At 43.3% G+C, this 17,660-nt stretch overlaps 1 protein-coding gene across 1 annotated transcript in view; it reads left to right on the top strand.

Annotated features, from left to right (window-relative positions):
• The window catches only part of SIDT1 (SID1 transmembrane family member 1), a 66,694-nt gene extending 51,744 nt beyond the window's left edge, over positions 1-14,950 (top strand). The window contains exons 18-25 of the mRNA XM_060269166.2: positions 1,123-1,259; positions 1,976-2,084; positions 6,385-6,461; positions 8,713-8,759; positions 9,564-9,669; positions 10,694-10,804; positions 12,277-12,390; positions 13,815-14,950. Of these exons, the coding sequence (XP_060125149.1) occupies positions 1,123-1,259; positions 1,976-2,084; positions 6,385-6,461; positions 8,713-8,759; positions 9,564-9,669; positions 10,694-10,804; positions 12,277-12,390; positions 13,815-13,877 (764 nt within the window). The 3' untranslated portion in view covers positions 13,878-14,950. The remainder of the gene's footprint in view (positions 1-1,122; positions 1,260-1,975; positions 2,085-6,384; positions 6,462-8,712; positions 8,760-9,563; positions 9,670-10,693; positions 10,805-12,276; positions 12,391-13,814) is intronic.
• Positions 14,951-17,660: the final 2,710 nt, after the last annotated feature.

The following is a 17,660-nucleotide window of genomic DNA, read 5'->3' as shown; positions in this document are numbered from 1 at the left end:
TCTCTTTTCTGTACCTATTTTTTCCTCTTTTGTAACATTTAAAATAATTTAAATAAATATTGTTTTTTTAAAAAAAATATATTTTTCTGAATTTTTGCCATACCCATGGGAGCTCAGAACTCTTACCTTGAAGAAAAATACGAACCCCATTGTGGTGGTCTTAGTTCATAACAACAGGAACTTTACGAGTCACAATGGGATGGTGATAGCGCCCTCTGGTGCAAAGAGAGGCTTTCTCCCTTAGAAAAATATTTGCCAGTAATACCACTGTTGCCAATTTACTCGCTGTTAGATACCATCCATTTCTCATTTTCATACAATTTTCTCTTAGACCATAACATGCTGTAATTTTTATATCCATATTCCACAATCATTTCCATGCTTCCATGTCTATATTATGAACAATATCTATTGCCCAATGTTCATTGAATATTTTACTTGCTCATCCTTTGTCTCCCATTTCAATAATATTTTATACATTCTAGACAGCCATTTTACATTACATTCCAACAGGTCTCTCACCACTTGTGATATTTGTATCCTATCCTATATTTGTACCCTTGTATCCTATCTTTCTTAAATACTTCATTTAAATGATGATATTGTATCCATGTAGTAATTTTCCTGATAATTCCTTAAATTCTTTTAATTTGTACTCTCCTCCCTCTTGTTTTAATAAATTTCTATAAGTTGTCCATCCTTCTATCATATTCTTTTTCTTTACCGCTATAGCTTCCAATGGTGAGAGCCAAAATGGTGTTTTTACCTCTAATAAATTCTTATATATATCCCATACGCTTTACAGATTCTTCCTAATTATATGAGTTGTAAATCCCTTTATGAACTTTCACCTTTTCATACCATAAATAAGTGTGCCAACCAAAAATATTGTCATGACCTTCTAAATTTAGAATATGTGAATTCTCTAATGTCATCCATTCCTTCAACCAACAAAGACAGTATGCGTCATAGCATAGTCTCGTATCCGGCAGGGAAAAACCTCATCTTTCTTTTGCTTCTATCAATATTTTATACTCAGCTTTTTCCCTTGCCAAATATATTTAGAAATATATGTTTGCCATGTATTGAAACTATCTATTGCCTTTTCTCCTCCTTTGACAGACACCTCCTTCATGTACATGATCGCAGGGCTGTGCATGCTGAAGCTCTACCAGACCCGCCACCCTGACATCAATGCCAGCGCCTACTCTGCCTACGCATCCTTCGCGGTGGTCATTTGCCTTGCCGTGCTTGGAGTGGTATGGATGTATTCGACACCCTCTGCCCTTCAGAGAGAGGGACTGAATCAGCAAAACTTGGGGGAGAGCTCTGAGGATGGGGTCAAAGGCAAATAGGCTGTAGCATCTGCAACAAAATTGCTTGCGCAGCCTTACCCTCAACCTCTGCAGGATTCTCATGCTTTTAGGCTCAGGTTCTTCAGCAGCCAAGTATTAGAAAAACAACCACTACAGCTCCTTCCATACTACCCTAACACTCACGGCCCTTTATACAAAAGAAGTGCTCTGATTAAAGCCCATTACTTGGCTCTAACTGCTTTGGGAACGGTGCTATCCTTGGTGTGTGCGTCTCCCCAGTACTGTGGCTGCTTGTTGCAATGCCAGAAAAGTTGCAAGGTCTCCCAGGACATGGGATGGCTGTTTCTGGGTTATTTGAGTGTCTACATCAGGCATCCCCAAACTTCGACCCTCCAGATGTTTTGGACTACAATTCCCATCATCCCTGACCACTGGTCCTGTTAGCTAGGGATCATGGGAGTTGTAGGCCAAAACATCTGGAGGGCCGCAGTTTGGGGGTGCCTGGTCTACATCTTCAAACCATTCTAACAACCAGACATAGATAGGTTTGGAAAATGCCACCTGTCTGTAGAGCATCTATAACTCTCATTGTGGAGAGGAAGACCTTTTTCATAACTGGACATAATGCACAATAATTTATTTTTTTTGCTTGCTATCAGGTTTTTGGAAAAAATGCTTTGTGGTTTTGGATCCTCTTCTCAGTCATCCATGTTGTGGCCTCACTTGGTCTCAGCACCCAGATCTACTACATGGGTCGTTTCAAGATAGGTAAGTTTGATGACAGGTGATTGACGCTTCAGGCCTCCTAAATATATTCACCTGGAGGTATAGAACTGCTCAGTCTTTTACCTTTAGGATTGTAGCCCCAGAGGTAGAATAGGAGTGGTGTTTATTCCTTTCATACTGTTTGTTTCTGGTCTATTAAATAAGAACAAAGGCCACATGTTGACATGACCTTATGATTTCTGTTTATTGCCTAACGGAGATTTGGTACTAGGGAGTTTCACCTTGACTCCCTATGGAATATTTATTTATTTATTTATTTATTTATTTATTTATTTATTTATTTATACATACTTTTCTAGTTTATACATTTCACTAATTTTACAATCATTCTGACACTTCAAAACTTGACTTCCTTCCCCCTCTTTCTGCGGTTCTTTCAATTTATTTTTCATATCTTCTGCATATCTAAATTAACTCATTTATTCATCTTCTTTAAATATGTACTCTTATGAAACTGCAGGTTGTTGCAATAATCCTGCCAATGTTCTTATCTGCTTATGATTTATCTGTAAATATTCAATAAACCATTTCCGTTCTTTTATAAAAAAGTTTGTTATCTTGATTTCTTATTCTTCCGGTAAGTTTCACCATTTCTGCATATTCCATAAGTTTTTGTATCCATTCTTCCTTTGTTGGGACTTCTGCTTCTTTCCATTTTGGGGCAAATAACATTAGCATAGCATACATGAATAAGTTTCTATACAGTTTAGGTAGTTCTGTCCTTATAATTCCCAAAAGGAAAGCTTCTGGGGTTTGTTTGTTTTTTACAAAAGTTATTTTAAACATCTTTTTCATTTCATTATATTTCATTTCCCAGAAAGCTTTAACTTAACTACAAGACCACCACATATGATGAAAAGAACCTTCTTTCTCTTTACATTACCAACACTTACTTGATTTAGATTTATACATTTTTCCAATTTACTCAGTGTTAGATACCATTGATATATCATTTTCATATACTTTTCTGCTGTAAATTTTATATCCATATTCCATAATCGTTCCCATGCTTCCATGTCTATATTATGACCAATATCAATTGTCCAATGGAATCTGGTACTGGCTTTGCCTCTGCCTAATGTGCTTAACTGCATGCTAGTGCTGTGCTGTGTGCGAGGAATTATTCACCTTCCTGCCAGTGGCCTTTTTCTCAGGGAGGAGGCTGGTTGGGGTATGTGTGTCTGTGTAAGTGCATGCTGTGAGAATCAAACCAGCTTCTGCTTTAGTGGGCATTTGGGTGGTGGCGGCGGCGGCTTTCCAACGGCAGCACATACATTTATCCTTCTTTGCTGTGCCGTTATGCTCCTCTCATTAGCATCTTTTCCCCTTTCTCTTCTGCTTCGCTTGGCTGCAGATGTCTCTGATCCAGGTAACTACGGTAGCACTTGATGTGAATCTTTCCCTTTGGGCTGAGCATGCAGAAGCCTTAGCAGCCAGAATAGGAGGGATGTTCATTCTTCTAAATCTTATGGGGAAGGTCAATAGCTTGGACTAGGGCTGGGCGTTACCCGATTTTCAACATTGCAATATATCACCAGCTAAACATCATGATATACCAATATATCACAATGTCTGAAATAAGGATGGAACTATGCACAGTGGTACCTTGGTTCTCAAACTTAATCTGTTCCAGACTTTTGGTTTTGGAATGCTTTCGTTTTGGAATGGACTTCCGGAACGGATTAAGTTTGAGAACCAAGGTATCACGATGTTGAAAATCAGATGTCGCCCAGCCCTAGTCCAAGCAATAATCAATGTACTGTACTACAAAATAAACAAGATAGTATTGTAGATGATAAAAAAATTAAAATTAAATTGTTTTCTTACCTGCACTAATGATAGTCACTGTTCGGATGGGGGGCTTTTATCCATTTCCACAGTCACACAAGCAAGCAATCAGTAGCAGAACTGGGTTCCACACAGCCACAAAAACAAATTAACCGAAAAAGCCTCAAAAAAAGCACCGCAAAATAAATAGCAAAAACAAAAGCGCCACACTTAATCCATTCCAGAAGTCTGTTTGACTTCCGAAATGTTTAAAAACCAAGGTGCAGCTTCTGATTGGTGCAAGCGCCCTGGAAACAATAGCCGACAGCTGCATCGGATGTTCGGCTTCCGAAAAACATTCGAAAACCGGAACACTTGAGAACCAAGGCGTTTGAGTGCCAAGGCGTTTGCGAACCAAGGTACTACTGTAGAGGCGAATAGTATGGCTGGGTGATATCTGGTTTCCAACACTGTGATATATCACCAGCTAAACATCACGATGTACTGCTATATCATGATGTCTGAAATAAGGGTGGAGCTACGTAGAGGCATTGGCTAGCTTCACATTTTTCCCCATATTGTGATTTTTGCATAGTACACACACACAAACATCATGATTTGTGATATATCGCCAGGTCAAAATTATGAAACTGATATCACAATATGGACTTCAAATCAGTTTTGGACAATATATCAATATATCACCCAACCCTAGCTTAGACTAAAGATAGTGAAGGTGAACCTTGAGCTGCAGTAGTTTAACCTGGATATAGGAATAGCAGTGACCAGCTATTCACTATCCTGGAGGAGCTGTTAGTGCACCAGGCTGGTAGAAAACAGCTTAGGTTACAGATGCCACCTGGCATAGCCAGCACAGCCATTGGATAGGGTGAGGCCGCTGCCTCAGGTGGCAGAAACCCCCCAGACAGCACTCCCATGGCACACTACCTGCCCCACTACCACTAATAAACAGCAGCACTGTCAGCCCAAATTTTTGGCAAGAGCGCATCCATTTAGGGCACGATCTTGCTGAATGTGCAAGATCTCACAATTTTGGGTGAGATCTCACACAAAATTGGCACAGAAATTGGCCAGAAATCACCAGAGTCTGGCAGGGTACATCGTCATGGCAGAGTGGGCGGTGTTGTGTTATTGGCGGCAGCAGCAGGTGTGGTGGTGGCAGGAGTAGCAGCAGCGGCAGAGCAGTGTGGCACTTCCTATTTCAGCTCAAGTGGCAAAACAGGATGTGCCACTCCACCCCCTGGTCGTCAAGAAATGGCTCTGAATCAAGCAGGGTCCAAACTGCAGACCTGATTTATGTGAGGGAATGCAACTCTATTCAGAACAGGTTGGAAACAATTTATCGTACCATATTAGGCCAACTAGTAGTCAGCTCCCAACACTATAACATTATTAGTACAGTGGTACCTTGGTACTTGAACGGCTTGGCTCCCGAACAAATCAGCCCCCGAACACTACAACCCCGGAAGTGAATGTTCCAGTTTATAATAATAATAATTTCTTATTTATACCCCGCCCATCTGGCTGGGTTTCCCCAGCCACTCTGGCCGGCTTCCAACAGAAATATTAGAATACACTAATTTCTTAAAGATTAAAAGCTTCCCTAAACAGGGCTGCCTTCAGATGTCCTCTAAAAGTCTGGTAGTTGTTTTTCTTTTTGACATCTGGTGGGAGGGCGTTCCACAGGGCGGGTGCCACTACCGAGAAGGCTCTCTGCCTGGTTCCCTGTAACTTGGCTTCTCGCAGCGAGGGAACCGCCAGAAGGCCCTCGGCACTGGACCTCAGTGTCCAGGCAGAGCGATGGAGGTGGAGATGCTCCTTCAGGCATACTGGACCGAGGCCGTTTAGGGCTTTAAAGGTCAGCACCAACACTTTGAATTGTGCTCGGAAACATAATGGGAGCCAATGCAGGTCTTTGTGAACGTTTTTTGGAAGTTGAACGTCCAACGTGGCTTCTGCAGCTTCCGATTGAGTGCAGGAAGCTCCTGCAGCCAACTGGAAGCCGCGCCTTGGTTTCTGAACTGTTTGGGGAGTTGAACGGACTCCTGGAATGGATTAAGTTCGAGAACCAAGGTACCACTGTACATTATTATTCTAAGAACCTTTGCAAGCCTTACAACACAGTGGTTCTGAGCTACAGTTGTTCTTAAGCTACAGTTTCCATCATGACAGACCATTCATTGGTCATGCTGACTGGGGCTGATGGGAGTTGTAGTCCAACAACATTTGGATCGCACCTTGTTAGCCTTGTTTGTTTTTGTGGAATTTCTAACCTGCCCTTCACTATCTGGCCTGAGGGCAGGAATGCAGCACCCTTAACGTAATAAATAGCAATAAAACCAGAAATGCACAATGGAAGATGAAAACTCAATAAAATAAGCAATACTAGCAAGACACTGTACTGCTCCATTATGTATAATAGATAAAACGTAGCTCCTTCATAGGAGCTGTGCTGTGTTAGGTTTTCATCCCCTGTGCTCTCAATCTCTGGCAGACTTCGGGATTTTCCAGCGTGCGGTTATGGTCCTCTACACAGATTGCATCCAACAATGCAGCTGGCCAATGTACACAGTATGTATTTCCCTTGTTCTCTTTAGCCATCTCTTGCTGGTTTGGAGAGCTGCTTATTCCCTTTTGCATCTGAGCATGCATACATGGGTGAGAGAGAAATTGCTATCTTGCTTTTATTATCAAAAGGAAAGTCCTCAAATCTGAGCGGATCATAAAGGTAAAGGGACCCCTGACCATTAGGTCCAGTCGTGACCGACTCTGGGGTTGCGCGCTCATCTCGCATTATTGGCCGAGGGAGCCGGCGTATAGCTTCCAGGTCATGTGGCCAGCATGACAAAGCCGCTTCTGGCAAACCAGAGCAGCACATGGAAACGCCGTTTACCTTCCCGCTGTAGCGGTTCCTATTTATCTACTTGCATTTTGATGTGCTTTCGAACTGCTAGGTTGGCAGGAGCTGGGACCAAGCAACGGGAGCTCACCCCGTCACAGGGATTCGAACCGCCGACCTAATCCTTTTTATATAAACTTCAAATCTGTACAGTACTTTTATATAAATTTCAAATCTGTACAGTACTTAGTTTCCTGCTCCCCTTGGTGGTCTCTGGGAGTAAACTGAAAGGGGCCAGACACTCACCACACACAGAGCAAGAGTGATGTTTGGCAGGATCTTTGGAGCCAAACTCCAAAAGAGATACACCAGTGAGATCAGCGTGGAGTGGAAGTCTGTGTTGTCAGCAATTGACCTGGCAAGGAGCAAAAACATCTGGAAATCAGAATTTTGGAGTGGGGAATGAATGGAACAAGAGAAGTTGTTCTTCCTGGTTAACTTTTTCAGGAGATATTGTGTATTGCAATGTTTAAGAGCACAAACTTTGAGACAGGAAGCCTGAGATTCAAAAGTCACCTCAGCCATGAACCTCCCTAGGTGGTCTTTTTAGCAAAATGATCACTTCTTAGCAGGGTGGATTTGATTTAAATCACTAGTCAGTAAGACTTGATTTAAATCATTTTTTAACAGAAAGATTCATTCTTACTGGTATCATCTTAATATTTACAACCAGAAGAAGGTTTCATTTTGGGAATAATAAATTTTCAGAGTAGTTTTTACAGTTATATCAAAAATTACTGATGTGGCTATACTATTAGAAATACATAGACACATAATTATGAAATTATTGTGAGGTTTAACAAGTTTATATTTCGACAACTTTTCTACTGTACATTTCTGGAGGGAGAAAAAGAATCATTTCCTTAATAACAATTTAAACAATTTATTTTACTAAGACAATAACATTATAGCATATGTATCCATGTTTGTTAACGGATGTGGTTAAACAATAAAAAAACTTACTAAGTTTTAGCACACATGAAAAACTTAAAACAAATCCTTATTTCCTGAAGAATAGCCTTTGGACTATAATGTATCTTAAATAGAAAACTATCTTTAGAAATATTTTTCCTCCAAAAGCATTTTATTTTAAAAATCCGATTTAAATGACTTATCTCCCTGCCATCAACCACCCAGCATTGTGGAGGCATGACACAGCTCAGTTCTTCTCTTTCACAAATCCGTTCTCATGTTAAGGGCACAAAGTTGAACAAGCATGGCTTCAGACATCATGTCTGTTTTGACCTGCAGCAGAAGGGTAATTTTCACATGGGTAGATGGCTGAAGAAATAATGAATCTGTCTCTCCTGCCCATCTCACTTGGGCTTGGCAGAACCTCTTAGGTTGGAACACTTGAGACACAGCCCAGGATAGCATGGGTTGTCTATTGCTCCCTCCCTTTGCCTCCCACTTTGTGAAAGATCAGACAAGACGTATAGGAGGTGCTCTTCATTAGTTTGTTTAAATTCAGAAATGAAAGCTTCTGGTTTCCCCTTTGTGGCCACAAAAGAGGAAGGTTGCAGACTTGTTCACTAGTCAGAAACTATTGTTTTCCACTGCATTTGAACAAGGCACATAACCTCATGATTATGTGGAGCATTCAGAACATTCAAATTTTTTTGTAAACGCTTAGTAGCAAAGCATCAACAGTTACCTGAAAACATTTTTAAAGCTTCCTCACAGGTATTTTGGAATCAGAAGGATGATCCAGCCCAAAGTGAAGCATTTTTCTGTCCCAAAGTTAAGCACGTACTTAACTCTCTCCCTTTGAAATCAATGGGACTTAAACATCAGACGAGGTTTTAAAATGTTTAATATGTTTGGATTGTCCCTTGGGCCTCTGAGTCTCCAGCTGCAATGGCAACTGTGACTTGACACACATTTCTGGTTTGCTAACGAGGGTTTTTTGCTTCTTTCCTCTAGGACAGAATGGTCCTGCTTGTTGTTGGGAACCTAGTAAACTGGTCCCTGTAAGTGGCATGTATGGGGTTTTGTGGGTGTTTAGCATGCTCAGGGAATGCAATCAGAATGGTCTTACATGGATTAGCCCCAGAAGTTCCCCCCTCATAGCTGAGGTTTTTTATATACTTTTGAAGCAGGAAGGTTAGAAATAATGTAAAGATTTTGCTCTCTAGTCATTTTGTCTTCTCTCCAGCCCTGGCCCCTGATAAATTTAAGACATTCCCCAAATATCACTCTGATTATTGTTAGTGAAGAAACCTAAGTTCCCTTAAAGGCAGGGTGGGGGAGCTACTTTTAGCCTGAGGGCTGAATTCAGACCTGGTCAGCCTTCTAGGGCTTTGAATGGTGAGCAGGGCCAGAGCCCAAAAAGCAAATGTTGCATATTTTATGTCCATTTTATGCATTTTTCATTCAATCCCCCCTTAGTTTTGGGAAGAATTGCATGTAAAATACGGGAAATGTGAAGTTTGTAACAGACAGGTGTCAAATGACACCACATGTTTGGCAGGTGGGCGGAGTCTGCTCAGAGTTCCCTCGTCAGCCATTCGGAGGGACCTGATCCTGCAAATTGGCCCATGGCTGGAGGTCCCAATGCTGTAAAAGGGAGACCCAATTAGAATAAGTACTAGTTGCTCCTTAATTCTATACAAGTATCTTCTTATATACTTGATCTGCAATATGGCAGCATCCCTCTTCAGTATGTACAGTGAGGGTGGCGGGCGATGGTGGCATGGTGAGCTATGTATCAGGATGGCAAGTTATGGGAGGCCTGCACCTTGGATAACATAATTCTTGTCCTTTTCCTTTCTTAGTGCCATTTTTGGACTGGTATATCGGCCGAAAGACTTTGCCTCCTACCTGCTGGGCATCTTTATTTGCAATCTTCTGCTGTATCTTGCTTTCTACGTCATCATGAAGGTAAAGGAGTAGCACCTGCAGCTCTTTTCTGTCATTATTGTGAGAACTTTAACAACTAGCTTTCATATGCGAGCTCATCACACAACGCGATGCATTGTGTGAACGTACCAGTTCTACCTGTCTGTGCCAAACGATAGCAAAGCAGGGCTTGTTTCTCACATCTTTTTGATAATAGGTTTTATTGAGTTTTCGCTTTACAAATAAATGAATGCCGTTGAACACACAAACTAGCATAGTCCCCAATCTGTGTGATAGATTCCCCAAGGAGAGAGTTACTAAAACTAAAGCTGTATCAAATATCCTCTCCAAGAAGAAGACTGGTAATTGGGGGGGGGGGTGATTTTTTTTTTACCAATAACCACATTAAATCAAATTCATCATGTTTTGCCACCTTTCACTATTTCGTGTTGTGTCAATTTGTGTCAAAGTGCTATCTCCCATATTATGTCATAGCACGTATTTGCAAGAAGGCAATTTTATATTGAACATTTTGCTGGGCTATAATTACCTACTGCACGCCCACTCTAGTGGTAGATTTACTTTCTGAGGCTCTACCATAGATGTCATGAGGATTATTGGATTCCTGTTGAAAAGGTAAATCCCTTGCTACGAATTCCCGTTTTCTGTGGTTCCAGGAGGCTATTCCTAACCCTTAGAATAGCACTGCACTTGGGCAGGAGGCAGGACCAAACATCTGGTTCTTCTTCCTCCAGGGTAACTCTCCCATAGCCATGGAAGAATGTGGGGTTCCATTGGCCATCTGGCATTGCCAAGAACACCTCAGTATGAAAAGTAACTTCTAGCAAATTGAAGCACATTTCTGTCACTCTAGGTTCAAATCAGTGACTGGAAAAAACAACAACAGATATGATTGATTGATTGATTTATTACGGTTCTTGACCAGCACAGCAACAGATATGTTTGGTGCACCCCTTTGGCTTAAATGTTCTCCTGGGCTCCTGGGAAGTGTCTGCTCAAATATCATTTATTTGAGGGGATTATTTTAAGGTTTTTCTCTTTTCAGATCCGCAGCTCAGAGAGGCTTCTGCTCATCCCTCTATTCTGCATCGTGGCCACAGCCGTGGTTTGGGCTGCAGCCCTTTATTTCTTTTTCCAAAACCTTAGCAGCTGGGAGGTAGGTTTCATCACTTGTTCCCCTCTCTTGCGCTTCAGGCACAAAATACATAAATTTAGAAATGTGCAATCGATTTCCTCCAAGCTTTCTAACGCTTGCAATATTCATGAATTTCCAAAATTATCTTAACTGCCCAAAGCACATCCCTATAATAATAGAAACCTGCACATGATCCACATGCTTAAACTTTAATCCCTGGCATTTTTTGTTAAAAACAATATTGGGAAACGAATTTGGCAAGAGCTGTGCCCAAGATCTTGAATAACTGCTGCCAGGCATTAGGCTACATGGGCAAGGCTTTTCAAGACCATCTGCTTGGCGTGGCCGTTGCAATCTTGAAGACTTACTGCAGTAAACAGCTGCAGGTATTGGAGGGAGCAGTCTGGTTGCTGTAATTCTTTATTTGCTCTGCCTTCCAATTTGAATCCATGTCTTCAAACTTACACCTCAAGCTCCTGGGCAACGTTGCTTGCAACGTTTATTTCTGCCACCTTGTTGTTTCAAATGCTGTGACACGCCAAATATTAATGAGAACCAGTTGTGCAGAACCCGTCCTTTATTTATGCAGACTTGTCCACCTCATGCTCTTGGGAGGTCTGTGAAAGTTTATAGAATGTACCTTGCTTTTGAGGATTGCAGGAATGAATGGGGTTTGCAGCCAAGTGCACAGGACATCCATGGAAGTGATATTCTTACAACTTCGCCTCTCCCCAAGCACTACTGGAATGACAGTGTTGCAAGCAATGTGAGCTGTTGCACAGGCACCCCCCCCCCCCCGTTAACACATATTATTAAAATCACACATGGCCCCAGAAACCCGGAGGGGGGGGGCTGAAGAGCCTCAACAAAGCTCTGCTGCGCATCTGACTTGCAAGGAGCCCAAAGGGGACATTTCACTCCAGAGGGGGGTTGTCTCATGAGTCAGAGGTGCAGTGGGGCTTTGCTGATGCTCTTCATCCTCTTGGATAACAGCTGATGGACAGGAAAGCAGCAGCTGCTGCTACATTTCCTGTGCATCAGTTGTTAGCCAGAAAGCCCCAGTGTGCTTCTTGTTTTGTGAGGAGACACTCCACGGAGCCCACAGAGGACGTCCTGTTTAGGCTCCAGGGAAGGTCTCCTCGCAAGCTGGAGGAGCCGTGGGGGTCCTCCCTATTTCACTTATGCTTGCCGGGGGGCAGAACATAACCCACGTGTAAATGGGGAGTCGCCTGTATTCTAGTCAGCCCCAGTAGTCAAGGGATACGATACTGCCAATGGTTTGCTGAAGAATTATTAACAAGGCCTCTTCAAAAGTCATGATTATATGCTGAAGGCATCATGGCATATATCCCCCTCACTCCCCCAAAATATTTTTTTCCCTGCTTCCGGGCGTTGGGGAGCACACATGTGGTAGGAATTTCTCTACAGCACCAGAAAGACAGAACTTTTGAGACCGAGCTGGAATTCACTGCCTGTGCCCATCTTTTCTGTAGGAAACTCCTGCAGAGTCCCGAGAGATAAACCGCCCGTGTATCCTTCTGGGATTCTTTGATGATCATGATGTTTGGCACTTCCTCTCAGCAGCTGCACTGTTCTTCTCCTTCTTGGTGAGGTTTTCCTTAAAGTCCCTCTATCAATCTTATGCCGGATAGGCTTCCCGTCTCACCTAGTTCCATGTCATAGCACACTCAGTGCATTCTCACACATTACCTTAAATACTTGTTGCAGTTTTAATGGACATGCAGGTCAGACTTAATTTAGAGAGAGAAGGGCCCTGCTGGATCAGGCCAAAGTTTCAGGATCCTTTTCTCACAACAGCCAACCAGATGCTTATGGGAAGCTCACAGGCAAGAAATGTGCACAATAGCCTTCTCATGCTAATTATTATTCCCCAGTAACTGGTGTTCAGATTGGTAGGATACTGCTTGTAAGTGTGCAGGCAGGGCCTTAATCATTATGTTTGTGTTCTCATCAATTACTGCTGTTGCGAGTGGTCACTGTGGCTTTTTATGCCTCCAATTTAAAGTTTAATATAAATGGTCACATCCTCAAAATGCTGAACGTCTTCTGGGAGCCTCAAACAACAGAAATTCATGCCAGAATTTGTTCCTGCCTGTTTATCTGCTGCAACTGAATTAATACATGAGAGAATTTCCTAATGGTGGCGAAGCTTGAAGGGCATGGTGTGAGGCCCCCGCCCACCAACTCACCATTACCTTCTGCCCCTAGAGGGCACTGGGGCAGGGCATCACTTCTCTGGAATAGATCCCAAATAGGACCTATACAAGCTGCATAAAAGCTCAAGAATCAAGAGGACAAGATACAGCCCACGTAAGCAGGCCCAAATTGTCCCAAGCAATCTTTAGCAAGCTGCACTGGTTTTCTCAAAATGTAGCCACATGTATTGTGCATGGATAAGATGGCTGCAACATTTGAATTGGGGGCCTTCTGCACATAGATGGCCATTTCTGTTTTTAGATCCTTTCCTGGGCTAAATGTATAGCCTTGGGCAAGAAGAGTGCTGGTACAAGCTGCGCTAGAGAAGCTCTCTTTGTTCCCCTGATAATTTGTGTTGGGTAGGGTGGGGAGAAATAATAGAAGCAGCTAATAACCAGGAATAGGCTTCTGCAGATAGAAAGTTATGTGCCCACTCTACCTCCATACTCGTTTCCTGCTAAAAATAATCACACAGGGGAACCACAAAGATAATTTACTTCCACACCCTGCAGTGCATGAATCTTTCATCCAATATGGGGCTTGAACCCATGACCTTGACATTAGGAGTCACATGCTGTATCAACTAAGCTACCTTCCCGCTGTTATTTGTTCCCAAAGGTTGGTGGGAGTGGGCAACACTATCTAGAAACTGAAAGGTTCCTTTTTTCTGGGGCATCATGGGTGTTGGCTCTGCCTCTGCAGGAGGCTGAGTTGACCTTTGCCTGCCTGCTTTTTGGTTTGCTGACATGGGAGAGTGTGTTCTGCAGGACCATCCAGAAGACCAGACTCCAATCTTTGCTCTGCTTTGTTCTAGGTCCTATTGACTCTGGATGACGACTTGGATTCTGTGCGGCGAGACAAGATCCCCGTTTTCTGAACCACAGGAAGTTTTGGTGATGCTTACTCAAACACATTGTGTTGCCAGCCCAGGACAGTTGACATAAAACAAACTTGTTAGTGTACACAAAGCACATCAAGTACACACTGGGAAGAAATCTGTTCAAACCAACTGGCAAATAAGGAAGACCTGAACAGAGGACAAGAATCTTTTTGCAACTAGAGGGCTCAGGCTTGTATGCCAGATTGTTGGTAGAAAGCAAAGAGAAGAGAATAGTTAACTGGGGGTGGGGGGGTGTTACAGATCTTTTTCATCCATCTGATGAAAAATAAAATTTACTCCCCAATTTTAATTTTAGTGGTGGAACTTACACTTTCACTCACTGCCTAGAAACAGCGGGTACCAAACTGCTTAATTTATCACCATTAGTTTACAATGGAGCATCCTATCTGTTCCTGTACAATATACTTGAATGCTTTGACACCCCACCCCATCTGCCAATAACAGCCCACCATTTTATTTAAATTCCAGTTTAAAAATTGCACACACCCTGTACCCTTCTTCCTCGGAGAGACATTTCTTAGCGAATTTGAATAGCACAGCTGAAAGGGAAAAGCACACACCTCAGAAAGGAGCTTTCCAATCTGGGCTACAGACGTTCTATTCCTCATCCACAATCTGCCACTCCTCTCCCTGCCATCATGTTATTATTTATAAAGCCATTTTTCAGTACAACCACCAGCCCCCTTTAACTGAATTGCTAGTGTTGGTTTTCTTCTCAAAGAGGGTAAAAGGCTCTGTGTATTGCAGTGTTAGCATACTTCAAGGTCTATGAGTCCCCTATCTCTTCTGGCTGTTGCTGCAGCAGACTGCTCATGAATTCTTTTAAGAAAGCTGAAATTATTATTATTATTAACATTTGCTATGAATGCCAAATGGATTATTTTCTTAAGTATGCCTTTCTCTTGGTAAGAGGAAGAGCAATGGTTTTAGGAAGCAACTCTTACATTTTTCCTAAATTGCTTTATTTTAGATTATACATAGCAGGGCACTGTGTTTTTGTTTGTCCCCTGCTTTGCTAAATTCTTGAATAAAAAGTTGGTTCACTATGACTAGGTAAGGTAGTAGTTATTCAAAAAGTGTATCAACGGAATCTACCAAAATATCAGCCCATTTCGCTGTTAATTCTTAAAGCAGCTATCAAACCAGCTCAGAATGTGCTGTCTGCTTACCTAACTAAAAGTACCGTATTTTTCGCTCCATAGGACACACCTGACCATAGGACATACCTAGTTTTTAGAGGAGGAAAACCAGGAAAAAAAATTGCTTTCTTGAATTGCCCTAGGCAAAGCATCCAACTCCTAGAGGCCTAGGTGCCTTTGCCCCCCCCCCCCAATTAAATATTTGAGGAAGCTTCATTTGCAAAGGGGGAAAGCTCCAATTTTTTTTAGGGTCAGCTCAAAGTTGTGCAGCTTTTTTTGCAAATGAGAAAAGCCCCGTTTTTTTGGGGGGGGGGTCAGCTCACAGTTGTGCAGCTTTTTTGCAAAGGGGAAAAGCTCCATTTTTTAGGATCAGCTCAAAGTTGCTGAGTTTTCTTGCAAAGGGAAAAAAATCCTGTTTTTATGGGGTTCAACTCACAGTTCTGCAGCTTCTCTAGGAAAGGGACCCATTTCTACAGTTTCCAGACAGATAATCTAATCAGCCAGTCACATGTCTCCCTCTGCAGACAACAATTGAGACCTAGGTGAGGGGCCAGGAAGGGAGCTAGCTCTCTTATCTCCCTCCCCAATCTCTTGCATCAGCTGCTGAGCGGGTTCCCTCTTGTTAGCCTTTAGCTCTTTCTTTCTTTCTTTCTTTAAAAAAGCAGGATATGCCTTTAGCCGCTGGGCAATTCGGCTCCAGGGACCATGCATTTGCGCCGTAAGACACACAGACATTTCCTCTTACTTTTTAGGAGGAAAAAGTGTGTCTTATGGAACGAAAAATACGGTACTTTTGTATCAGAGTTTTAGGTGCTGAAATTCTGCACTGATGTTTTCACAACGTCGTGTCAAATGCAATCAAATGTTTAAAGGAAACCCGAGAACTCAAAACAAGATTAGTTCCATTCTTATATCAACTTTAAAAAAGCGGGGGGGGGAACCCACCCAAAGCTTCTTCTGCACCCCTAACTTGTACCTACTCCATGTCTGCTGCCTGGAGGTTGAACTCAAGAGTCTAAAGCACGGGTGTCAAACACAAGGCCCGGGGGCCGAATCCGGCCCGCCAGACCTCGTCATGTGGCCCGCCGAGCGCCCCAGCCAGCGGGACCCAGCAGCGGCACCTTGCTGCTGAAGCGCCGCGCTGACAAAGCGCCGACAAACAGCTGGGGCCTGGGGGGGGGGTAGAAAGGCGGCCGGAGCAGCGCTGCGTGGACACCCCGAGCCACAGCAGGAGAAGGAGGCAGCTTGCCGGGTCAGCGCCCAGCAGCGCCGCACGGAGAGTCCCAAGCCTCTGCGACGCAGCAGTGCTCTGTAGCACTTTGAATCCTCCTCCTCCTGCCATGGCTCGGCGCCTGGAAACGGCTGCTGCTGAAGCACAGATAAAGCACCCAGCAGCGCCGCGTGGAGGAGGAGGAGGAGGATTCAAAGTGCTACAGAGCACTGCTGCGTCCCAGAGGCTCGGGACTCTCCGTACGGCGCTGCTGGGCACCGACCCGGCAAGCCGCCGCCTTCTCCTCCTCTTGCCTCACCTCCTCCTCCTCCTGCCGCGGCTCAGCCTCATGAACGTGAGCTCAGCAGCGGCTCAGCCTCACGAACGTGCAACTCTGAGGCTTTACACACGTCTCCTAAAATGGACACCCGCTGCCTCACGCTGCACGGGAAATGCTTTTTGCCCCTGGGTCCCTTCGCGCTCTTTTCTGGCACTGAATCAAGGCAGTGACCCCCCCTTCCCTTTCTTTCTTCCTCTCTCTCGTTCTGATTCTTTCTTTCCCTCTCCTTCCTTCCTTCTTTATCTCTGTCTTCTCTCCCTCTTTCTTTTTCTTTCCTTCTTTATTCCCTTCCTTATTTCCTACTTTTCTTTTTCTCCCCTCTTTCCTTCCTCTCGCCCTCCTGCTCCCTCTTTTCTTTCTTTCTTTCTTTCTTTCTTTCTTTCTTTCTTTCTTCCTTCCTTTCTTCCTTCCGTCCTTCCCATCTTTCTTCCTCTCCCTCATTCTTATTCTTTCTTTCCCTCTCCTTCCTTCCTTCTTCACCTCTGTCTTCTCTCCCTCTTTCTTTTTCTTTCCTTCTTTATTCCCTTCCTTATTTCCTACTCTTCTCTCTCTCCCCTCTTTTCTTCCTTCCTCTCTCCCTCCCACTCCCTCTTTTCTTCCTTCCTCCCTCCCTCCCTCTCCCTCTCCTCAGAAACATAGGATGCTGCTTTATACTTCTGGCCCTTAAACCCTGGAACCAGGAGAACAGCTCCAGTGAGTCAACCTCAGCCAGTCCCTTTGGTGAAGGGTGGTGGCTCACTGGCAGAACATCTGTCCTGCATGCAGAAGGACCCCAGCATCTCCAGGTACCAGTAGCTCTGCAAAGCTCCTGCATGAAACCCTAGTGAGCCTCCACCACCCAGTGCAGTTACCAAAAATCATTTTTCAATAAATTGTACAAGAATTGTACATTTGAATATCTACTTGCCATTATTCTGACTATGTTAGTTATTACTTACATTATTACAAAAAACAGTAATAATTGAATGCAGTGACAATAATTTATGATAATAAAGAGTGGACACATAGTCCTACAGATACAACCGGCCCTTTGAGGGTGACCAAACTGCTGATGCGCCCCTCGATGAATT

The sequence above is a fragment of the Zootoca vivipara genome, chromosome 15 (assembly GCF_965207765.1).
Source record: "Zootoca vivipara chromosome 15, rZooViv2.hap1.1, whole genome shotgun sequence".
In the NCBI taxonomy this organism is placed as follows: domain Eukaryota; kingdom Metazoa; phylum Chordata; class Lepidosauria; order Squamata; family Lacertidae; genus Zootoca; species Zootoca vivipara.
Note: the sequence above shows the minus strand (reverse complement) of the source record. Positions and strands in the feature narration are given on the sequence as shown.